Source organism: Malaclemys terrapin, chromosome 3, assembly GCF_027887155.1.
Source record: "Malaclemys terrapin pileata isolate rMalTer1 chromosome 3, rMalTer1.hap1, whole genome shotgun sequence".
NCBI lineage: Eukaryota > Metazoa > Chordata > Testudines > Emydidae > Malaclemys > Malaclemys terrapin.
In genome coordinates this window covers 71,043,913-71,068,994 of record NC_071507.1, presented here as the reverse complement: position 1 = coordinate 71,068,994, position 25,082 = coordinate 71,043,913, and the positions used below count along the sequence as shown (strand labels likewise).

Sequence of the window (25,082 nt, the reverse complement as noted above, 5' to 3'; positions counted from 1 at the left end):
GTCATAATTATAATGGTCCAATTTTGAATACAGTTTCTGTTAACAACATAATGTGGTCCTAAAAAAGGAAACAACGATACAGACTATAACTATTGACTCCACATAAATATGTATAATTAAATAATACTTCTTTGCTGGTGTATGGAGTTGAAAAATGAGAGTCAATTCAGAAACACAGTGTTCACACTTTCTCACGCATCATCACTGACTTTTTTTTCCTCTTCATTTTTTGGTTGAAGTTATAGGCCAAAAAAGGGGCAGGGGGGGACTTAAACATTTAAACCATTAAAGGAAAATCTTAAGTGATTCTAGTTTATTTTTGGCACACTTTGGTTTTAGAATATTTCCAAGTTATTAGTAGTATATTAAAACTATAAATAATTAAATTGGCTATTAGTATACTAATAGTATCAAAAAGTGGCCAAGTAATTTATGTATAATTTTAGAAACTAGAAGTTCAGTAATAGTTTCAATTGATTATCGCGCAGAAGCCAGACTATTCCATGCCGTATAAAGACCTACCTTTTTATCATATACATCTTGCCAGTTTACTCCAACAAAAAAACTATGTCGCATAATTTCTTTTGCATCATCTGGGCCTCCACCAAGGCTAAGGAGAGAAAAAAAGATTACACATTATACAAATGTTGTTCCTAAAATGAGACTCATTTATCATAATTGTTGGGAGATTAGCAGTTTGGTCATGAATATTTAGATTCAATTCTGTCCCTTTTCAGTAGGAAATGCTACATTCAGGTGACCACGACAATAGAAGTGATGATAAAGGTATTTGACACAGTGCTCCATTTGACAGATAAGCTATTTGGTTATTCCCACTGAACTATTCATTACAGTATATGTCAAGCTTCATCCACAAATCACCACAACTCTATAACTGAGCTTACTTTAGTTTTAATGAAAGGCTAAGGAGTCTGACAGTATTGAAAAAAAAATATCACTACACAAATTTGCAGGGGAAGTGCCAGGCACCAAAATGAATCAATAACAATTCATGCATTATTTATGTATTTTTATACAGTGCCCATTGCTGTAGCATCAGGATGTTGTAACAATTAACCATTTACCATAAAATAGTCAGAATATGAGATAATTGAGCATAAATTAATACATCAGAGCCTGCTGAGGAGATTATTTAAAGGCTGCTCTATATATCCACACCACTCATTGTGACCTGAAGCTTGCCAAACCCAGACTCTGGCAAACCATCAGGAGTGAGTTCCATTGAGGGTAGAGCCCTCAAATAAGAATGCCTAGCCAGTGGTCTAAAACAATGAAGTTATGGGAACCACCAACAAAAGCAAACCACCTGATCTGAACTGAGGCAATGGGAGTGTGAAGGGACATGCCCTCACTCTGGCTGAGAGGAGACTAAGGAGCTCTTCTGGGCCTGTTCAACACCAATGAGGTGCACCTGCAAGGTTTGTCCTGCCCGGTGGTGGGGGAGCTTAAAAGGGAAAACCTGCCACAGGAAGGGGCGGTGAACAGGAAGAGAGCTTCCGCATTTCAGAAAGCTGAGACAGGCCCCCAAGAGGGAGATAGCGGGCCTCACTACTCCCAAACTTCATGACCCAGCCTCAAAGCAGTATGCCCCAAGAGGAGGGGCTGGTGGTAGACTCCATTTTAGAGTAAGCCTAAAGGGCTGATCCAGGAAAACTGCCTGATATCCAGGTCACCCTTGCCTCTCCGTTTTCGTACAGACTCCTCTCTCTCATAAGGGAAGTAAGAGGGGAGCAGACTTTTCTTTTGTTTGTTTCCTTGAAGAACCCCTCCACCCTTGAGCGTCAATCGACAGGAGAGAAAGACATTATAAAGGACCGGAAGCGGGGTCTGGAGAGGACTTAAGGGAGCCGAAGCCCTGTCCCCCCACAAATGGTGGAGAATACAGGTATAATAACCACACCTGATGCAAGCGGTTAAAAAAAGAGGGAATAGAGCTCAGCTGGTCCATGCAAGATGGAACAAGAGTGGTGGCGTAAGTCATTAGCAGAATGCAGCAGCAAGCTGCTCAGCAACAGCATTCCCCAACCGCAATTGCTGCAGCAGCAGATCACTCAGCAGCAAGTTCAGACCACACACCAACAAGAGCTGCTGAGGAAACTGATGGCCCAGCAGCAGGATCTTCAAAAGAAGATGATACAGCAGACAGACCGTGCCAGCCCTATACCCCCAGGGAATTCCAGCAGGTCATGCGTCCATTAAGGGTGTTCCCTTGTCAGTATCAGTAAAGCTAACCAAGATTGGGCCAGACGATAACCCTGAAGCCTTTCTACTTACATTTGAGAGGGTGGCACTAGCAGCCTAGTGGCCCCTGATCAATGGGATTTGATCCTAGCCCCATACTTGACAGATCACTGGAAGTGGTCAGGCAGATCGAGCCAGTGAATTATGAGAAAAGATTACCAGGGAGGAGGAAAGAAACCAAGATCTATAATGTAAATCTTCTTAAAGCCTGGAAATTTTGGATGGCCCCACTGATAACTTCCTCTCTGATGAAACCTGAATTATGGCCCCTAAGTACCCAGCAGTCAACAACTGCCAACAGTACTTGGGGGTGAGGGGCTCTCCCCTGCACAAAGGATGCTGCTCCTCAAATTTGATCAAGGCTTTTGCATAATATGTCCACCCACCCAGGGAGAACACACTTGGTCCAACATCATCTAGAGACTACCCCATGCCAGTTGGTCAGGGACAGCCCTAGACCATTGCCACAGAGGATGTGGGACACAGTCTGAGAGGAAGTGAGAGCAATGCTGGAGATGTAGGTAATTGTGGAATCCAAAACTGAATGGAGGAGCCCCATGATTCTTGTTCCCAAACTAGATGGTTCAGTTCAGTTTTGCACTGACTTTAGAAAGGTTAATTCCATCTCAAAATTCTACGCCGACCCAATGCCAAGGGTAGATGAGTTACTACAGTAGATGAGATTGGCAAAACACCAAAGCACTATCAACTTAACAAAAGGGTATTGGCAGATCCTTTCATCCCCTTCCTCACAAGAGAAAACACCTCTCTCCATCCCTTTTGTGCACTTCCAATTCAAGACTATGCCTTTTCCATGGAGGCTTTCCCACAGCTTATGAATAGGATCCTCAGCCCCCCCACCATCAATATGCTGCAGCCTACATACACAACATCGTAGTCTATAGTTCTACCTGGGAAGACCACCTCCAGCACTTAAAGGTGGCACTTAAAGCCCTAAAAGGATGCGGGACTCACAGTGTAAGTTAGCCGTAGATGAAGTAACCTATTTGGAGTACAACATAGAAGGCAGCCTTATGAAACAAGTAGTCAACAAGGTACAGGCCTTAACAGCGTGTCCCATTCCCCATGTAAAGAGGCAAATGGGGAGGGATAGCTCAGTGGTTTGAGCACTGGCCTGCTAAACCCAGGGTTGTGAGTTCAATCCTTGAGGGGGCCACTTGGGGATCTGGGGCAAAATCAATACTTGGTCCTGTTAGTGAAGGCAGGGGGCTGGACTCAATGACCTTTCAAGGCCCCTTCCAGTTCTAGGAGATGGGATATCTCCATTAATTTCAAATAAGGCATTTTCTCGAGCTGGCAGGATATTACTGGAGGTTTATCTCCAGTTTTGCCTTGATCGTTGCCCCCATTATGGGCCTCATAAAAGGCAACAACACTAAGACAACCCAGTGGGGTGAGAAATGCAAGGATGCTTTTAGCGAACTAAAAACACAACTATGCCGGCTGCCCATGCTCTTCAGTCCTGATTTTTCCTGGAAGTTCACACTGCACGCAGATGCTTCGGGCTCAATGCCATACTCTCACATGACTTCAGAAAACACTCAGTCCTATACTTGAGTAGGAAGCTCTTTCCTAGAGAAAAGGCTTACTCAATTATTGAAAAGGAGGCATTAGCAATTAAACAGGTTATGGATTCCCTCAGGTATTACCTGTTGGGTAGCCCCTTATCGCTGGTCACAGATCCTCTATGCTGGATCCATTCCATGAAAGAAACAAACCCATGCATGAAGAAATGGTACCTTGCGCTACAACCATACAGTTTCAGAGTGCAACACTGAGCACAAAAAGACCATGTTAATGCCAATTTCTTTTCATGGGAGATTGGGGATGGAGACATGCCACCCCAGAACGGCCTTTCCGTCTTGAAAGGTAGGGTATGTGAAGGGACATGCCCTCACTCTGGCTGAGAGGAGACTATGGAGTTCTTCTGGGCCTGTTCAACACCAATGAGGCACACCTGCAAAACTTGTTCTGCCCGGAGTAGGGGGAGCTTAAAAGAGAAAACCTGCCACAGGAAAGGGCAGTGAACAGGAAGAAGGCTGTCTTGTCTCAGACAGCAGAGATAGGCCTGCCAAGAGGGAGACAGCAGCAGGGCTCACTGCTCCCAAAGCTGCATGACCCAGCCTCAAAGCAGTCTGTCCCAAGAAGTGGGGCTGGAGGTAGACCTCATTTTATACTAAGCCCAAAGGGGTGACCCAGGAAGACTGCCTGATATCCAGGTCACCCTTGCCTCTCTTTTGTTTTCCTACAGACTCCTCTCTCTTGAAAGGGCAGGAGAGGATTTTTCTTGTTTGTTTGTTTGCTCGAAGGACACCCCCTTCTGCGTGCGTGGTAGGGGAAGAGGAGGAGACATTATAAAGGATTGGAAGCAGGGTCTGGAGGGGCATGAGGGAGCCCCTGCCCCCCACAGGGTCACAAGAAAAGTTTTAGGTAATTGGGTCCTAGACCATCATAAACTTAAAGGACAGTAAGCGATATCTTGATTTTCATCTAAAGGTAAACAGATAGCCAATGCAGACTACAGAAGACCCATGTAATATGCTCATAATGACTCTACTAGGTAAGTTTGCACAAGTTGAAATCCAACTTCTCTTCAAAAGTTCCTCCAAGTGGAGCACATTGATCCTTGCCTGGTCTCCAGACCAGAACACTGCAATGTGGTGAGATTCACATCCGGCCACCACTTCTCTCTGAAGTTCTAGACGTAGTAAAGTACTGGCTCGAATATGACCTCAGGACTGTGGACCATAATGGCAAAGGGCTAGCATACGCTCCAAAAGAGAGGATGCAGAAAGGGAAAGGTAATAATAATTGTTCATTATTTGTCCCCATGTCCTGAAATATACAGAAATGGTGGCCAAACAGGGCACTTTGGATTATACAGCATACTAACTATAATTTCTTTTTGAGAAAATCAGCTGTCAGTCAGTCAAAGAACAAGCATAATATGTTACGCTCTCTAATTTATGAGTACACAATATTGATATTATCCAGCAACACAGATACAGTAGAACCTCAGAGTTACAAACACGTCGGGAATGGCAGTTGTTCGTAACTCTGAACAAAACGTTAGGGTTCGTTCAAAAGTTTACAATTGAACACTGACTTATGCAGCTTTGAAACTTTACTAAGCAGAAGAAAAATGCTGGTTTTAATCATCTTAATTTAAATGACAGAAGCACAAAAACAGTCTCCTTCCCTTGCCAATCTTTTTTTTAATCTTTCCCCCTTATTTTAGTAATTTACATTTAACACAGTACTGTACTGTACTTGCTTTTTTTATTTGTGTCTGCTGCTGCTGATTGCGTACTTCTGGTTCCAAATGAGGTGTGTGGTTGACTGGTCAGTTCGTAACTCTCAAGTTCTATTGTAAATCATGCCAAAATGAGCTGGATCCTTACAACCATTTTTAGTAGTGGTCTGTCTGTGTTTTATACTGACAGCACAGCAGACAAGCAGTTGGAATATATGGTCAAGTGATTGATGTACATGTGTTAGATGGAAAACAGGTGGTTATGTTTCTTCGAGAATTTGAAAATTCAGTCTCTATATTACACACAGGAAGAGACTGCAAGAAACATGAATTAATAAAAATTGCACAGTGGGGCATATAACAAATTGGTGCCTCTTATATCCACTAATACATGAATTCTTCAGCACAGAAAAGACACACTAAGGCAGTCCTGTCCCACTCCTCCCTGGTCCCTCAGATGAGACAAGAAAAGGTTCTTGAGACATATACTATAGAGCAGAGGCTCTAAAACAGTGGTTTGCTTTCATGCTCAGGGCCTAACCGATTACCATATTCAGAGTTGGGAAGGAATTTCCTCTGGGTCAGATTGGCAGGGATCTTGGGAGCTTTTCACCTACTTCTGCATAGGGCGCAAGTCTCTTACTAGGATTATCTGGGTATATCTCACTTAATTCCCTGCCACTGAGGGGCCTCAGGCATTAGTGCACCTCAGTCCCTCCAGCTCTTTACCTGTGGCACACAGTATTTTAGTTTGCTAAGGGCTGCAATATTTTGGTCTAATTCTGATTGTTGGACTTGGTGTGGAGGTGGCTGAGTGGTGTTTAGTGGCCTGTTATATACCAGAGGTCAGATTGGATGATCTGGTAGTCCCTTTTGGCCTTGAACTCTTATAATTCTATAATAAATAAAGATAAGAAAATAACCAAGAATAAAAAGGACAAATGTCAAACCTTAGTAAAGAAGGTGGCATAAACAGGGAGTGTGTTTCATCAGGTGGATTAGACAATAAAATAAAAGCCCAGAGGAGTCTTTCAAACCATCTGTGTTCCTCTTTAAGGCTTGCTATTTCAGTGTGCTCAAAGAACAATTCCCACAAACAAAACAAACTGGTCTTATATTGCCAGAAATTGAAACAGAAAAATTCAAGCCTGGGCCATCACCTTAGCAACTGGGGCGTGGAGTCCTCCTTATTCCAACACATCATTCCCTTTTTGTTTCCCAAGCAATTATTCAGAGTTTCCTGCCTCTCTACTAAGGAACCTGATTGGCTCTGCAGTTACCAGCCTGACCTCTCAATATCTTCTGTGATCATCTGTGCAAGGAGAAGCCAAGCTGCAGTTAACTCCCTCCCCGTGTGTCAGTGGCTAGCATCCGCACCCCAAACAAAGTTGGTTGGTAAATATGGCTCTATCATAAATACTGCTATCTGCAAAGAAGAATTACAGGGAACTATTTTTTTCCAACTCTAAAAGTTAATATTTTTGAAAGAACATCATGCTTGGAGATTAAAAAGCATCAGATGTTGCTACACGAACAAATACTGATTTTAGTCCAAGAAGGTATACTCTAAACTGAACTAAATACTTAAATACTACTTTAATTTACTGAATTAAATACTTATTTAAAAATAAGACAAAAATAAGGAGATATCCTCCCAGCTACCATACAGCCTCACTCTGCAATCAATTCAAATTCAACGTATCTATACATAAATGCTATATTTTCATTTTTTCACATCCCCAACCACATAAAGGAATCACATTAAAACAACTAAAATCTAGGTAGGTATACTTAACACACACAACCTGGAAACAGATTTTTTTTTTTTTTTTTTTTAAATATTGAGCAGCTTAACCTGGATTAACTACTCCAGGCGGTAATGTTTCTCAAATTTACACAGAAAATACTATGTTACCCAACATGCTACTTGGAATGGAATAAATGCTACCACCACATACATGTCTCAGATCAAAGACACCTTACTATGACCTAGAGTTCATACTACCAAGAGATATAAAGCAGAGATTCCACATGTTCCCTCAGACATACTTATCTAAGGTGTTAATGATGAAAAAAGGTTTAAAAAAAAAAGTGTGGAGTGAAAAAAAATTTTTTTTTTTTTTTAATCTCCACAGAAAATTCAAGGGTCTTTCTCAAATCTATAGCTTGCCCACATCAGCAACTGGAAGAATGCTTAAGATGATCAAAGTAGCCCTCCATTAACATCTCAGACATAGGCCTCGTATAATTATGACTTTGATCTAAAGCTATTTATTTGGCTCTACTCTTTTTATTGTGTTTGTATCTATTGCTTTCTTCTAGGTAGAACAAGGACTCTCCAATTACCTTCCATGACTGCAATAAGCTAAAACTGTCCCTGGCACTTGGATAACATAACATTAGTAGTATTTTGCCTGGGCCTTTAGTTTAAAAATTCCTTCTGGTTACTCGGCTGCTGTATCTTTTATAAATCTTTGCACACTAGCTGAAACTTCAGATTTGATTCTGCTTCTTGAATTTCTTTGATTAAATTTAGAAAGGGGAGGGAGAAAATGAGTAAGAATTAATTTAATGTGTGTGTGATAATTTATCAGCAGATAATTGACAAATTAAAATGCAATCATCCTCCAACCCAAACTGGGTTTTCTTTTGCTTTAGGCAAGGCTAACAATAGTGTAAACCTATCCACACAAGCCCTAAGAGCTCAAAATAATAACCTCAAGTAGATCCCACATATGGCTATCCCGAGGCAAAATAAATACTTCTGAACTCTAACCTAACTTTTTCTAGGTCAGTCCATTTCTCATTCATATGATCACTATTAACAATAAATTAAATATATTTCCCTTTCCATTCTATTTTTACGCTGCTCAAGTATTAATATAGAGTCTTCCTTTGTGGCTTCTTTTAACTAAATGTACTAACTACAGTTCCAAACCTCTCCGAATAAGACGTGTTCCCCAATCCCTTATCACTTATTTTGTGTTTCTTTAGGGGTACCTACGATTTATCAAAGTTGTATCTTTTATATGCGCACACACATAAAGAGCTCAGAACAGTATACACATGAGCACCACTTTATGGTGAGGCAGATTAATGTTTAAGAATTTTGCACTACCAAGTGCACAGAAGCAAGAAAAAAATCTCTCTTAAAATACATTACCTTTCAAGAGAGATGCCAAATACATCAATTAAATCAGTATAATTTCAGATATCCGATTATTATTACAGTTAGAAAAATTAAGAATTTCAGAAAATATACTGTGTCCTACCCTCACACCCCAAAAAATTCCACTCAGTTCCTTATTACACACTATCTGGCCTGAAATAGTACTGGAAAAGGCAAGGTATCAGACTGCAGTATTTGATAACTGTATCAGCATCAGTAACCAACAGTATGTTCTATTCATTCAAAAGACTAAAGTTAAACAAAATTCAAATCTCATGAACATTTGCTATCGCTAGGGTAGTAGACTAAAGTTTTTCAGTTATTTACATTACACAAGATACCTCATGGATTATGTTTAATTTACCACAGTACTTGGTCTATATTTCTGCTGAAAATATACTATGGGTTTCTTTTATAGGTACTTGGTGTGAAAGCTTTTCCATTACCAAGGACAATCTATATTTTCCTATACCACGGTCTCCAACCAGCAAGTCAGAATCTGTAGCCAGGTTCTTTGAATATTAACCTGATTGTGAATAAGTAATATATGATGAAGTATATTTACATTTTATTTAACTTTGCCTTAACTTTAAAAACAAAAACAAAAAACCACTATGGATGAAATCCTGACCCCATTGAAGTAAATGGCAGTTTTGCTACTGCCTTCTGTAGAGCCAGGATTTCAGCTTATGTGTACAGATAGTTTTGGTACTTTGCTATTCCTGCTTATTTTATTAGTGATGATGAAGGTATAATAAAGAAAATAAACACATTATCCAATTATACTGCCCATTAGAAGGCTTTTTGCTGGATTCACAATTAGAATTAATTAGAATGAACATTAATTGCTATCTTTGCTATTGTTGATAACATAAGAAAATAAGAACTGCCATACTGAGTCAGACTAATGGTCCATCTAGTCCAGAATCCTGACTTCAATAGTGGCCATTACCAGAGCTTCAGGGGGAGTATACAGAACAGGGCAATTTTGGAGAGATCCAGTCCTGTTTTCCCCTCCCGGATTCTGGCAGTCAGAGGTTTAGGGTTGCCCTGAGCATGGTGTTACATCCCTGACCATCTTGGTTAATAGCCAATGATTGACCTATCCTCCATGAACTCATCCAGTTCTCTACTGAACCCAGTTATACTTTTGGCTATCACAATATTCCATGGCAATGTGTTCCACAAGTTAATTGTACGTTGTGTGAAAAAGTCCTTCCTCTTGTTTTATTAGTTGCCTATTAATTTCATTGGGAGACCCATGGCTTTTATGTTGTGGAAAAGAGTAAATAACATCTCTCTATTCACTTTTTCCACACTATTCATAATTTTATAGACCTCCATCAGATCCCCCCATCATCTCTTTTCTAAGAAGAACAGCCCTAATCCTCTAGTCTCTCCTCATATGGAAGCTGTTCCACACCCTTGATCATCTTTGTTGCCCTTCTCTGAACTTTTTCCAGCTCCACTATATTCTTTCTGAGATGGGGCCACCAGAACTATATGCAGTATTCAAGGTGTGGGTGCACCATGGATTTATATAGTGGCAGTATGATATTTTCTGTCTTATTTTCTATCCTTTTCCCAATAGTTCCTAATATTCTGTTAGCCCTTTTGACCACTGCTGTGCACTGAAGTTTTCAGAGAACTAGGCACAATGACTTCAAGATTTCTTTCTTGAGTGGGAACAGCTAATTAATACATATGTATACATTTATACATAATTTATTATTATACAAGTGAAGTTGGGATTATTTGTTCCAATGTGCATTACATCATACTAATCAATGTTGAATTTCATTTGCTATTTTGTTTCCCAGTCACCCAGTTTTGTGAGATCCCTTTGTAACTCTTCGCAGTCAGCTTTGGACTTAACTATCTTGAATATGGTCATTCCCTTTTCCAGATCATTAATGAATATGCTGACAATGCAGGTCCCAGTACAGATCCTTGAGGGACCGTGCTGATTACCTCTCCGTTGTGAAAACTGATAATTTATTCCTACCCTTTGTTTCCTATAGTTTAACCCGTTAGGATCCATGAGAGGATCTTCCCTGTTATCCCATGACTTGTTTCCTTAACAGCCTTTTGTGACAGACCTTGTCAAAGGCTTTCTGAAAAATCCAAGTACACTATATTGTACACAATATTGTATATTGTACTAAAGGATCACCTTTATCCACATGACTGTTGACCCCCTCAACAAATTCTAATAGACTGGCTAATAATTTCCAGGATTGCCTCTGGAATCCTCTTTAAAAATTGGTATTACATTAGCTAACTTCCAGTTATTTGGTAGACAGGCTTGTTTCAGCAATAGGTTACATACTACAATTAGTAGTAGTTAGTAGTTCTGCAATTTAGTATTTGAGTTCCTTCAGAACTTTTGGGTGAATACCATCTGGTCCTGGTGACTTATTACTGTTTAATTTATCAATTTGTTCCAAAACTTCATCTTGTTGACACATCAATGTGGGACGGTACTTCAGATGTGTCTCCCAAAAAGAATAGCTCTGATGTGGATAGTTTCACCACATTCTCTGCAATGACACCGAGGCAAAGAATTCATTTAACTTCTTTGCAATGGCCTTGTCTTTTTTGAGTGCTCCTTTAGCCTCTTTGTCATCTAGTGGCACCACTGACTGCTCGTTAGACTTTGTGCTTTACAGATATACTTTAAAAAACTCTTACCAATAATTTTTGCATCTTTAGCAAGCTGCTCCTCAAATTCTTTCTTGGCCTATGTTGTTAATACTTTTACACTTAACTTGCCAGAGTTTGTACTCCTCACTAGATTTTGACTTCCAAATTTAGAAGGAACCCCTTTTGCCTCTAATGGGCATCATTACTCTGCTGTTTAGCCATGGTGGCATCCTTTTGGTCCTCTTATTGTCTTTTTTGATTTGGGGTATACACTTCGTCTTAGTCTCTATTACGGTGTTTTTAAATACTCCCCATGTTGTTTACGGGAATTTAACCTTTATGATAGCTCCTTTTAATTTCTGTCTAACGAGTCCTCATTTTTGTGTAGTTTCCCTTTTAAAGTTAAATGTTCTTCTTCGAGTGCTTGCTCATATCCATTCCATTAGGTGTGTGCGCGCCGCGTGCACGATCGTCGGAAGATTTTCTACCCTAGCAACACCGGCGGGTCGGCTGTGGAGCCCCCTAGAGTGGCGCCTTCATGGCGCTGAATATATACCCCAGCCGACCCGGCGCCCCCTCAGTTCCTTCTTACCGCCCCTGACGGTCGTTGGAACTGTGGAGCGCTGCTTAGCTGTTCTCCACTCTCCCTAGCTTAGTTTGTTGTATCACAGTGATAGTTATAGTTATAGTTCTAGTGTTTATAGTTAAATAGTTAAATAGTTTAAAAGTTGTTTTAGTTGTTCTAAGTAGTTCAGGGGATTAAGGGGGTCGTCTCCCCCTTTCTCCCCCGGCCGCGGGGCCGGGCTCATGCCCAACGCTCCCGGCTTCAAGCAGTGCGCCTCCTGCGCTAAGCCTATGCCCACGAGCGACCCGCACGACTCCTGTCTGAAGTGCCTGGGAGAGTCCCATCAAACAGATAAGTGCAAGATCTGTAAGGCCTTCAGACCAAGGACCAAGAAGGAGCGGGACTTTCGGCTCCGGCAACTCCTGATGGAGGCGGCACTTAGTCCGGACGCTCCATCTACAAGTCAGGCCCCGGCACCTAGCACCTCGGTGCGCAGTGCCCCGGCGGCACCGGCTATGACGACCACGCGAGTGGCGTCAGACAAGCCTCCCCGGCACCGGACCTCGTCGGCACCGCAAGCAGTGCCTCGGCGCCGGTCATTATCCCCGGGGCATAAAAAAGCCCATAAGACGGGGACATCCGTGCCGAAGACGCCGGCTCCCCCAGTGCCGGGGGTAGAGCCGCGTCCGCCGGTGGAGCACCGGAAACAGGTGCCTCCAGCACCGTCGACTCCGGCGCCGAGGCCGTTGAGTCCGGTGCAGATAGCGTCTCCACCGAGACCGGCGGTGATACAGTGCCTCCCGTCGACTCCAGAGACCTTCGCGGCGGCGAGAGACTTAATAGCTCTCACGGAGCCGGCACCGCCTCAACCACCGGCACCGACTGCACCGTTGACTCGCCCGGTCCAGTCGAGGGGGAAACCTGCCTTGATGCGCCCTCCATCGCAAGGGCTGGAACCTCGGCACCGATCCAGGTCCCGAAGCAGGTCCCCACGCCGCTCGCAGTCCCGGCACCGAATATCGCCTCGGCACCGGTCGTACTCGCGGCCAAGATCTTCTTCGCGGCACCGCTCTACGTCTCGGCACCGATATGATCATCGGCACCGATCAACGTCGAGACGTAGTTCTCGGCACCGCTACGGTCGACGCTCGACGTCGAGAGGCCGCTCCCGGCACCGGGCATACTCCAGGTCCTCGTCGAGGTCCAGATCCGGCTCCCGGCACCGACGAGGTCATCGGCACCGATCGCGGTCCCGGCACCGTTCGCCGGCACCGCGCAGAGATAGATCATCTCCGGACCGGTACCGTGCGGCACCACAGCACACGGGGATCGTTTCATCTCTCTCGGCACCGCCATGGCCGTCAAGATCGGTGTCTCGCTCCTCGGAGGACCTGTCGAGATCGGCATACCCCCCTCAAGGGCAAGCCGAGGAACGGAACTTGGGCCATTGGCAGGAGTTGGCAGAGGACCACTCCCATGGACCATCTCACTGGTCATTTTGGACCCCGTGGGCGTACCACCAGGAGCAAGGGGCTCCAATACCATCGACCTCTCGCTCGGGTCACTCGGTTAGAAGGGCCCCAGAATCCACCATCTCTCGACCTCCGCCAGGGGGCATGGAGGCTTCCGTGTCCACGCCACCTGACACCATAGACCCGAGTACAGGTGATGCTCCGGCCCAAGAGCAGGGGGATCAGGACCCCCCCTTGGATCCAGTACCACCGGAGGCGTCTTCCTCCTCCTCTCCGGATGAGGCAGTGGCGGGCACTTCATGTACGGGTCCCCCTCCGATAGATCTTCGGGCTCACCAGGATCTCCTGCGTAGGATGGCCCGTAATATGGACCTGCAGGCGGAGGAGATAGTGGAGGTGCACGACCCGATCGTGAATATCCTTGGAGCGGATGCCCCATCGAGGGTGGCGCTACCCCTGATCCGCACGATACAAACCAATGCGGATACGATATGGCAAACTCCTGCCTCTATCCCACCCACAGCGAGAGGGGTGGAAAGGAAGTACTTTGTCCCGTCTAAGGACTACGGGTACTTGTATACCCACCCCCAACCGTGTTCACTGGTGGTGGCATCAGTGAACGCACGAGAGCGCCACGGCCAGCAGGCTGCAGCGCCTAAATCAAAAGAGGCTAAGCGGCTCGATTTGTTTGGCCGTAAGGTTTACTCAGCCGGAGGGCTGCAACTTAGAGCGGCGAACCAACAGGCGCTATTGAGCCGTTACAATTTTAACTCCTGGAACTCTATGGGGAAGTTTAAGGAGTTGATTCCCCAAGAGTCCAGGGAAGAGTTTGGAGCCATGGTAGAGGAGGGTAAGAAGGTGGCTCGGACCTCCTTGCAGGCCTCCTTGGACATAGCAGACTCAGCTGCGAGGACCCTGGCTTCGGGTATCGCTATGCGGAGGATCTCCTGGCTTCAGGTTTCGGGTTTGCCTCCGGAGCTGCAGCAAACCCTACAGGATCTGCCCTTTGAGGGACATGGATTGTTCTCGGACAAGATGGACTCTCGTCTGCAGAGCCTCAAGGACTCGAGAACAATCATGCGCTCCCTGGGGATGCATGTTGTGGGCCCTCAGCGCAGACCATTTAGGCCGCAGCCTCAGCGCTTCTACCCCCCCCCCCGCCTCGTCAGAGACAGGACTCGACCCGGAGGCGAGGGCGAGGTGGTAGAAGAAGGTGGGCCGGCCCTCAACCCGGCCAGAACCGGGGCCACCTAGACCACCTTCAGGCCCCAGGCAGAACTTTTGAAGGTGCGGTCGAGGACGGCGCCCCAGTCATCCCCCAGGATCCAGCCCCCTCCTTTCGGGATCGTCTCTCCCACTTCCACCGTGCTTGGTCCCTTATAACTTCGGACCGTTGGGTCCTCCGCACAGTGGAGAGGGGATACACTATCCAGTTTTCTTCTATTCCCCCCTCCCAGCCCCCTTCCCCGTCCCTCTTCAGGGACCCTTCTCACGAGCAACTTCTTATACAGGAGGTTTCCACGCTCCTTGCTATGGGGGCCATAGAGGAGGTTCCAGTAGAGTTAAGGGGCAGGGGATTTTATTCCCGTTACTTCCTGATCCCCAAGTCCAAAGGAGGCCTGCGGCCCATCTTGGACTTGCGCGGACTCAACAAATTCGTAGTAAAGTTGAAGTTCCGCATGGTCTCTTTGGGGGCCATTATCCCCTCCCTCGATCCTGGAGACTGGTTCGCCGCCCTTGACATGAAAGACGCATACTTTCACATCTCAATTTACCCACCTCACAGACGCTTCCTGCGATTCGTGGTAAACATGGTGCACTACCAATTTGCAGTCCTTCCCTTCGGCCTATCCTCGGCCCCAAGAGTGTTCACGAAATGTATGGCTGTCGTGGCAGCGTACCTTCGTCGGCAAGGGATACAGGTGTTCCCGTACCTAGACGACTGGCTGGTACGCGGTCGCACCAAAGAGCAAGTTCAAGCTCACGTCCACAGAATAGTGCACACATTCAACGAGTTGGGCATCCTACTCAACAAGGACAAATCTACTCTAGAACCTACCCAGAGAATAGATTTCATCGGCGCAGTTCTAGACTCCAGACGTGCACAAGCCATCCTGCCAGACAACCGCTTTGGCACCATCACGAGCCTCATTCAAGGGCTCCAGGCCTTCCCAACTACCACGGTGAGGTCGTGCCTTACCCTGCTGGGTCACATGGCTTCCTGCACGTACGTAACCAGGCATGCCAGACTTCGGCTTCGCCCACTCCAGACCTGGGTGTCATCAATATACCGTCCACATCGGGACAGCCTGAACATGGTGGTCACGGTCCCGAACTCGGTCCTGACCTCCCTCACCTGGTGGCTAGATCACAATGTGGTCTGCGAGGGGATGCCTTTTCACACCCCGCAACCCTCTCTGCACCTGGTCACAGACGCTTCATCTCTGGGTTGGGGCGCCCATCTCAACGGACACCATACCCAGGGCCTGTGGACTGCACCCCAGTTAGCCCTGCACATCAATGTTCGGGAGCTGATGGCGGTGCGCCTGGCGTGCCAGGCATTTCTCAATCAACTACGTGGCCGTTGTGTGTTAGTTCTCATCGACAACACCACGGCCATGTTTTACATCAACAAGCAAGGAGGAGCACGTTTGTCAGTTCTATGCCAAGAGGCCATTCGCCTGTGGGACTTCTGCATCGCCCACTCAATCCATCTCACGGCATCGTTCCTCCCTGGAGTCCAGAACACTCTAGCGGACCGACTCAGCAGGTCCTTCCAGACACACGAGTGGTCTATCCGTCCGGACATCATACATTCCATCTTCCGGAGGTGGGGGTTTCCCCAGATAGACCTGTTTGCATCCAGAGACAACAGGAAGTGCCACGTGTTCTGCTCCCTACAAGGTCGAGCTCCGGGCTCCCTCTCGGATGCGTTTCTCCTTCCCTGGAAAGACCACCTGTTTTATGCCTTCCCTCCGTTTCCTCTGGTCCACAAGGTACTGCTCAAATTGCGCAGAGACCAGGCACAGGTAATTCTGATCGCTCCAGCGTGGCCGAGACAACATTGGTACACCACACTGTTGGAACTCTCGGGTCAGACTCCGATCCCGCTTCCGTTATGTCCGGATCTCATCTCTCAGGACCACGGCCGGTTGCGTCACCCCGACCTGCAATCACTCCACCTCACGGCGTGGCTGCTCCATGGTTCACCCAGGCAGAGCAGCAATGCTCGCTCTCTGTCCAACAGATTCTGCTGAGCAGTAGGAAGCCCTCAACACGCACCACGTACCTGGCCAAGTGGAAGCGGTTCTCCTGTTGGTGCGAACAACGAGCCACGTCCCCGTTGCAGGCACCCATTCCCCTCATTTTGGAATATCTCCTCTCCCTAAAACAGCAGGGGTTGGCGATATCTTCAATTAGAGTTCACCTGGCCGCTATATCGGCCTTTCACCCAGGGGAACTCGCGTCCTCGGTATTCTCTAACCCGATGGTCGTTAGATTCCTCAAGGGCTTAGACCGGATGTACCCACAACAACGTCAGCCCGTCCCGACGTGGGACCTCAACCTGGTTCTCTCCAAGCTCACAGGTCCTCCATTCAAGCCACTGGCCACCTGTTCACTTCTGTACCTATCCTGGAAGACAGCCTTCCTCGTAGCCATCACCTCAGCAAGGCGTGTTTCTGAACTCAGGGCGCTTACATCTGAGCCCCCTTACACAGTTTTTCACAAGGATAAAGTGCAGCTTCGTCCACATCCTGCCTTTCTCCCTAAGGTGGTTTCTCCTTTTCATATCAACCAGGATATATTTCTCCCGGTCTTTCATCCTAAACCACATGCCACTCGCCAGGATCAACGTTTGCATTCCCTGGACGTACGTAGGGCCCTGGCCTTCTATATTGACCGCACAAAGCACTTTAGAAAGACGACGCAACTCTTCGTTGCAGTGGCCGACCGAATGAAAGGCTCACCGGTCTCCTCACAACGCCTATCCTCCTGGATTACGTCTTGCATCCGGACTTGCTATGACCTGGCAGGTGTCTCAGCACCGCACCTCACCGCTCACTCCACGAGGGCCCAAGCTTCCTCGACTGCTTTCCTGGCACATGTTCCGATCCAGGACATTTGTAGAGCGGCGGTTTGGTCATCAGTCCACACATTTGCAGCTCACTATGCACTAGTGCAGCAGTCCAGAGACGATGCTGCTTTCGGATCAGCGGTTTTGCACACAGCAATGTCTCACTCCGACCCCACCACCTAAGTTGGGCTTGGGAGTCACCTAATGGAATGGATATGAGCAAGCACTCGAAGAAGAAAAGACGGTTACTCACCGTTGTAACTGTTGTTCTTCGAGATGTGTTGCTCATATCCATTCCAAACCCGCCCCCCGTCCCCACTGTCGGAGTAGCCGGCAAGAAGGAACTGAGGGGGCGCCGGGTCGGCTGGGGTATATATTCAGCGCCATGAAGGCGCCACTCTAGGGGGCTCCACAGCCGACCCGCCGGTGTTGCTAGGGTAGAAAATCTTCCGACGATCGTGCACACGGCGCGCACACACCTAATGGAATGGATATGAGCAACACATCTCGAAGAACAACAGTTACAACGGTGAGTAACCGTCTTTTACCATGGTGGGCTTTTTTGGTATTTTCACTGCTACAAGAATGCTAAATTTAATTACATTATGGGCCCTACTACCAAGAGGTTCAGCTATAGTTACCTCTTGGACCTGGGCTCCACTTAGGACTAAATCAAATATTGCCTCTCCCCTTGTGGGTTCTAGGACTAGCTGCTCCAAAAAGCAGTCATTTATAGTGTCTAGAAATTTTCTCTCTGCATCATGCCAAGGTGACTGGGTAGTCAATATGAGGATAGTTGAAATCACCCATTATTACTGCACTTTCTGCTTTTGTATCCTCTCTAACCTCTCTTAGCATTTCAAAATCGTCACCACTGTGGGCCTCAAGGACCTCTCTCCTACTTTTCATTGTCATTGGTACCTACATGTACCACAAGCACTGGCTCCACCTCAGCACCACCTGTATGTTTATCTAGATGTCTTGTGAAATCAGCTACCTTCACACCCAGCAGACAATTCACCATGCAGTTCTCCCACTCATCACAAACCCAACTATCTATATTTCTAATAATTGAAATCCTCACTACTACTGCCTGTCTATTCCCAGTAACTGGAGTCTCTACCCCCAGAGGAATATCCTCAGTGTGAAAGGATATCAGGACATGCGCTTAAAGGTGGGTCCCAACAATGGGATTATTTCCCTCCGCTCAAGTTTGCTGCTCTCCTGCCCCAAGACTTTTGTCCTCATTAAAAGAACAGGGACGGTCAGACAGGAGGAGGGACCGCTCTACTAAGTCCCTAAAGGTCTCCTCTATGCACCTCTCTGTTTCCTTTCGCTCCTCCAGTTCAGCCACTCTGGCCTCAAGAGCTCGTACTCTGTTTCTGAGGGCCATGAGTTGCTTGCACCACACATGCACATATGCCACCTGCCTACGAGGCAGGTAATCATGCATGTTGCACTCAGTGCAATAAACTGGGTAGCCTACACCCTGCTACTGGTCTTCTTGCCTGCATTTTTACCCTTGAGGCATTTTTATTTAGTCTAAATTTATGGGTATGTTTGTAAAGTGTACTGTTTTTTCTTTATTCGGTCAGTTGCTTTTGTAGGGGAATTGGTGACTAATTGTTAAATCCTTTGGACTCTTCCCCCTGCAGCCAAACTCTCCTTATCATGGTAGCTCACTCAGTTGTTATGCATTCTCTCTCTCTCTCTCTCTCTCTCTCTCTCTCTACCTGCCAACCTGCCCAGGATAGCATTAGCCTAGACAATTTTTTCTTATTCAGCATCATCAGTTAACACAGATATTACATTAATTTCATTTTTCTAATTTAATGAAGTTAAGATTTAAGATTATATCTCATCAGAGTTCTTTCACACTCACCGTTTATTTGGATCTTTTATCAGGAGACCCGAAAGTAATGACTTTGCATCTGACGAGAGAGTTCGAGGGAATTTTATGTCCTCCATTAGTATTAGTTCAAACAGTTTCTCATGATCCTGGTTGTAGAATGGTAATCTCCCACACATCATTTCATACATGACAACTCCCAGGCCCCACCAGTCCACTGCACGACCATAGTCATTGTCTTCTAATACCTAAAATTAAAAATTAAAAAACCCAAGTATAAATGATATGGAGTTTCAATCAGATCTTTTCAATCAGTTTAGATTTAAGGTTTTCATGTATTAATATATCTTTCAACCTCGTCATGCTGTAATATGGGGCACAGATTCCCAAAACATTGGACGCAGAGACACTGACCCTACAGAGTTTATTGCTTATTACAAAATTGAGCCCAACTAGTGCTGGTTGAAATTCTATTCATGCTAAATGGTGCTGTGACAGCACAATTGTTATTTATATAAATGTCTGAGACAAACAGAACAGAGAAGGTTGTCATCAGTGTGACTAGTGCATTTTTCCTTCTCTTGTTCTCCCCATTCCTTCCCTATTACCCTATCATAGGGCCCTCCATTTCAGGAGAGGAAAGGAAGCTTGATCTACTGGCCATCAACCACCGCCGCTGTCTTTAGCTCCTCTCTGACTCCTGTCTTAGGGGTTTTCTCTCTCCCCCTCCCCAACTACCTCCTCTCCTCACTTGGGCGCTCCAACTGCAGCAGGAGAGTCTAAGACTAACAAACATTTTAATATTCTTAAAGTATGCATTGCTTCCTAGCAGGCTGTTCATATGCTGGACCCCTAGCTACACTTCTCTTCACAGTCCAAAGAACAGCATACCAGAACTCATTCTGGTGCATTGAAATATGCTTATCTCCAGTGTTTATGGCTCTAGAGGACTTCTTATGCCACAACCCTTCACCCCAATATCTCCAGAGAGAATGGAGATAAGCAACCTAGACAAGCTGATTTCAATACACCTTCATAATGAAATGGAGAAAGGTATTACAGTGGAACATGGCCATAAAGAAGCCCTAAAAGCAATGCAGTTTAGAGGTACAATGTGTATATACATATATACAGGCATCCTGAAAAGTGCTGAGTTGTTCAAATTCTTTTAATGACTCATCTAAGAACCTTAAAAACTGTGTGACAAATAGAAGTTGTTAATATGAATTCCTTCATATGAAAGACACTAATTTTAAGTGCACAGGATACAAATATTTACTCAGGACAGATACACTCAAAAGGCAAAATACAAAGAATCTTTTGTAACGAATCTTTTAAATAAACGGTAACCCAAAATTCTGTAAGAGTTCAATATAATGAATTATAGACCTGAATAATACACTATAGAGATAATTTAAGAGACACAGGTAAAAGAAATAAGAGGTTTTCCTCTGTGACTTGATAACAAAGATGCAGAGATAGAGGAAAGCTGTTCCAGACAAAAGAAGCTGCTGAGGAGAAGGATTTCACAATGACAAAACTGTATTGAGTTGCCAAAGGAGTGGTCAGATAAGTGAAGTGACCTGGAATGGAAGTAGAGAGAGACACAAGGCCCTGTAAGTCAGTTACAGTGAATGCAGAGATACAGGGGGGAAAAGATTTATTTAAAAAAGATAAATCCAAATTTACTTGGGACCTTGGAATGAACAAGGAGCCAGTGTAACTGTTTGGGCGTGGGGATGCACTTCTTTGTACTTGTGACAAAGCAGCCAGCAGCATCTGTACATGCTGGGGTCTGAAGGCCTAAGTCTTTTGGGAGAGGACAGAAAATGGAGTTGCAATAGCCAAGATAAGAGGTGATGAAGATAAACAGAAATGGTTGGATTATATCAGTACTACTTTAAAAAACCTTTATGTAGTTGCTCTATTGTTGAATGCTGAAATCGAAAGGGAGCAAATCTGAAACAGATAAATGGAGAAAAGACAGTTACCTACCTTTCATAACTGTTGTTCTTCGAGATGTGTTGCTCATGTCCATTCCAATAGGTATGTGTGCGTGCTGTGTGCACGATTGTCACAAGTTTTTCCCCTAGCGGTGGAGCCCCCTGGAGTGGTGCCTTTGTGACAGTGTATATAGGTCCCTGCCGACCCGCCGCCTGCACAGTCCCTCTTTGCTGGAACACTCTGACAGAGGGGAGGCGGGCGGGATTTGGAATGGACACGAGCAACATATCTTGAAGAACAACAGTTACGAAAGGTAGGTAACCGTCTTTTCCTCTTCGAGTGATTGCTCATGTCCATTCCAATAGGTGACTCCCAAGCAGTTTAGACGAAGGAGGGATCGGAGTTCACTGAGTTGTTGATTGCAGTACTGCCCTGGTAAATGCCGCATTCTCCCTTGCCTGTTTGGTGATGGCATAGTGCGACGTGAAGACCACGTTGCTGTCTTGCATATGTCCTGAACGGGGACTTGTGCGAGGAACGCAGCAGAACATGTCTGCACTCTTGTGGAGTGTGCTGTCAACGCCGGGGCTGGGATCTTAGCCAGGTCATAGCACATTCTGATGCAGGACGTGAGCCACAATAAGATGTGCTGGGACAAGATGGGAAGTCCTTTCATCCTCTCGGCGATTGCAACAAAAAGCTGTGGTGACTTACGAAACAGCTTTGTGCGTTCAATGTAGAAGGCTAGGGCATGCCTGACATCCAGGGAATAGAGTGTCTGCTCTTTGTTGCTGGCAGGAGGTTTAGGAAAAAATACCAGTAGAATATGTCCTGGTTAACATGAAACTGGGATACTATGTTGGGTAGGAACGCTGGGTGAGGGCGTAGCTGCACCTTGTCAAAGACTGTGTAGTGGGGCTCGGAAGTCAGCACTCTGAGCTCAGAGACCCTTCTGGCCAAGGTTATGACCACCAGAAAGGCCACCTTCCAGGAAAGGTAGGATATGGGGCAGGTGGCCAGAGGCTCGAAAGGGGGATCCAAGAGTCGGAAAGGACTAGATTAAGATCCCACTGGGGAACTGGCTGCCTCACCTGAGGGTAAAGCCTATCCAAGCCCTTAAACCAGCCCACCATGGGATTGCTAAAGACTGACCTGCCTGCCACACCCGGATAGAAGGTTTAGAGGGTAGAGGCTTGCTGCGGGGAGGTACTTTTCTGTAGGGACCAAAAGGAGAAACGCTTCCACTTTGCCAGGTACATTGTGCAAGTGGAGGGCTTCCCGTTCCACAACAGAACTTCCCTAATAGAGTCCGAGCACTGCAGTTCAAGCTGGTTCAGCCTTTGAGTTTCCATGCCATGAAGTGGAGGGACTCCAGGTTGGGGTGTTGTAGTTGGCCATGATCCTGTGTGATGAGGTCTGGGAGCATAGGAAGGGCCACTGGCCTGTTCACTGATAGGTTCAGCAGCATGGTGAATCAGTGCTGTCGGGGCCACGCTCGTGCTATGAGGATCACTGAAGCCCTGCCCTGCCGGATCTTGAGGAGGACCTTGTGTATGAGGGGGAAAGGTGGGAACGCAGGTGGTAGGTGAAAGGCATCCACTATGGAGCCGCGGCTCTGGTTCTGAAAGGAGCAAAACAGCTGACACTTTCTGTTGCTCCGCATTGTAAACAGGTCCACGAGGAGATAGCCCCACCTCTGGAAGATTTAAAGGGCAATGTCCGCTCTGAGTGACCACTCGTGAGTGTTGAATAAGCGGCTGAGGTGGTCCGCTAGTTTGTTCTGTGTTCCCGGCAGATATGAGGCCTGTAGCTGGATGAAGTGTGCGACGCAGAAGTCCCACAGTCGAAGAACTTCCTTGGCATGGGGAAAGGAGCAAAAACCACCCTGTTTGTTTATACAGAACATCTCTGTGGTGTTGTCTGTAAGTACTGAGACACATTTGCCCTAAAGATGGGCCTGGAACGTCTGGCAAGCCAGGCAAACCACTCTCAGCTTCCCAACGTTGGTATGCAGCGAAAGTTCTGGTTGTGACCACATGCCTTGAGTTCTGATACTACCCAGGTGCGCTCCCCAGCCCATCTGCGATGCATCCGTGACCAGCGACAGTGAAGGCTGAGGCTTGGCAAAGGGTACTCCCCTACGGACCACCTGAGATTGAAGCCACCAACTGAGGGACTCGAGAATCTTGGGCGGAATGGTAACCAGTCTGTCCAGACCCCTGCTGGACAGCCAAGCCTGGAGGTGACAAAGGCACAACCTGGCGTGCTACACTACATACGTGCGGGCCACCATATGCCCCAGAAGCTTCATGCAGGTTCAGTTCAGTATGGAGGTTCTGGCCTGAGTGGAGTACAGGAGAGCCCCCAATGAACTCTATCTTCTGGGTTGGAACCAGTGTAGACTTAGACCAGTAGTGGGCAACCTGCGGCCCATCAAGGTAATCTGCACGGCCGGCCACAACTCCCAGTGGGCATGGTTTGCTGTTCTTGGTCAATGGGAGCTGTGGGAAGTGGTATCCAGCACATCCCTGTGGCCCGCACCACTTCCTGCAGCTCCCATCGGCCGGGACTGGCGTATCACGGTCACTGGGAGCTGTGGGCGGCCATGCAAATGTAAACCAACTGCCTGGCGGCCCACCAGCAGATTACCCTGCCAGGCCGCGGGTTCCCCCACACTGACTTAGACAGAATGAGCCCCAGCCTGCCGAAAATAGTTCGCTCCAGCACGTGCACTCAGGAATTGCCCTGGATGAGCCAATCATCCAGGTACGGGAAGGCCTGTACCCAGCGTTTGCGCAGGAAGGCTGCAACAACTGCCACTTTGTGAACATGCGTGGGGCTGTTGAAAGTCCGAATGGTAGTGGGGTGAACTGATAGTGCAGGCCGCTGACTATAAATCTCAGGAATCTCCTGTGTGCCGGAATAATTGATATATGAAAGAACGTGTCCTTCAAGTCGAGGGCGGCGTACCAGTCCTCCAGATCCAGAGAAGGAAAGATGGTTGCCAGAGAGACCCTAAGAAACTTCAGCTTTCTTATGAACGTGTTGAGGTTTCGCAGATCCAGGATAGGCCTGAGCCCACCCTTGGCCTTGAGGATGAGGAAATATCAGGAGTAGAGCCCCCTGCCCTTGAACTCCTGAATAACCTCTTCTATTGCCCCCAGCATGAGGAGTGATTGCACCTCCTGTAGCAGAAGTTGCTCATGAGAGAGTCCCTGAAGAGGGATGGGGAAGACTGGTGGGAGGGCACAGAATTGGATACAATATTCCACCCCACCGTGCTCAAGACCCAGCAATCTGAAGTAATTTGGACCCAAGGACGCAAAAATGGGACAGACGATTCATAAAGGGAGGGAAAGGATCTGGGATTTGGGCTGGCGCTCTGTCCCCAGGCACATCTTCAAAAGTTTGGCTTAGAGCCGGGGGGCTGCTTGGAGCCCTGACTCTGGCCGGACACTATGGGGACACCTCCTGTTGTTTCTGCCCCTCCTTCAATTACAGTCCTGCCTGGGGGGACTTGGACAGAATAATGAGGGGGCTGAGGCTTGAAGGGTTTTCTCTGGGGAGCTGGTGTGTGAATTTCCAGAGACTTAAGGATTGCTCACAAGTCCTTGAGACTGTGCAGTCTCGAGTCTGTCTTGTCGGTGAACAGCCCATCACAGTCAAATAGGAGGTCCTGTCTGGTGTTCTGATCTCTGTTGGGAGTCCCAAGACCTGTAGCCATGAGCTACGCCTCATTGTGACGCCCATAGCCATGGTTCACGCTGACGAGTCAGCGGAGTGCAGAGCAGCCTGGAGGAAGGTTCTAACCACCACCCTGCCCTCTTCC

General features: G+C 46.7%; 1 protein-coding gene across 7 annotated transcripts in view; it reads right to left on the bottom strand.

Moving 5' to 3' along the window:
* AKT3 (AKT serine/threonine kinase 3) overlaps positions 1 to 25,082 on the bottom strand; it is a 266,912-nt gene that overhangs the window by 24,108 nt on the left and 217,722 nt on the right. For all 7 annotated transcript variants that reach the window (XM_054023412.1, XM_054023411.1, XM_054023414.1 and 4 more), the window contains 2 exons: positions 19,343 to 19,557; positions 523 to 610 (listed from right to left, as the gene is read on the bottom strand). In XM_054023412.1, the coding sequence (XP_053879387.1) occupies positions 523 to 610; positions 19,343 to 19,557 (303 nt within the window). The remainder of the gene's footprint in view (positions 1 to 522; positions 611 to 19,342; positions 19,558 to 25,082) is intronic.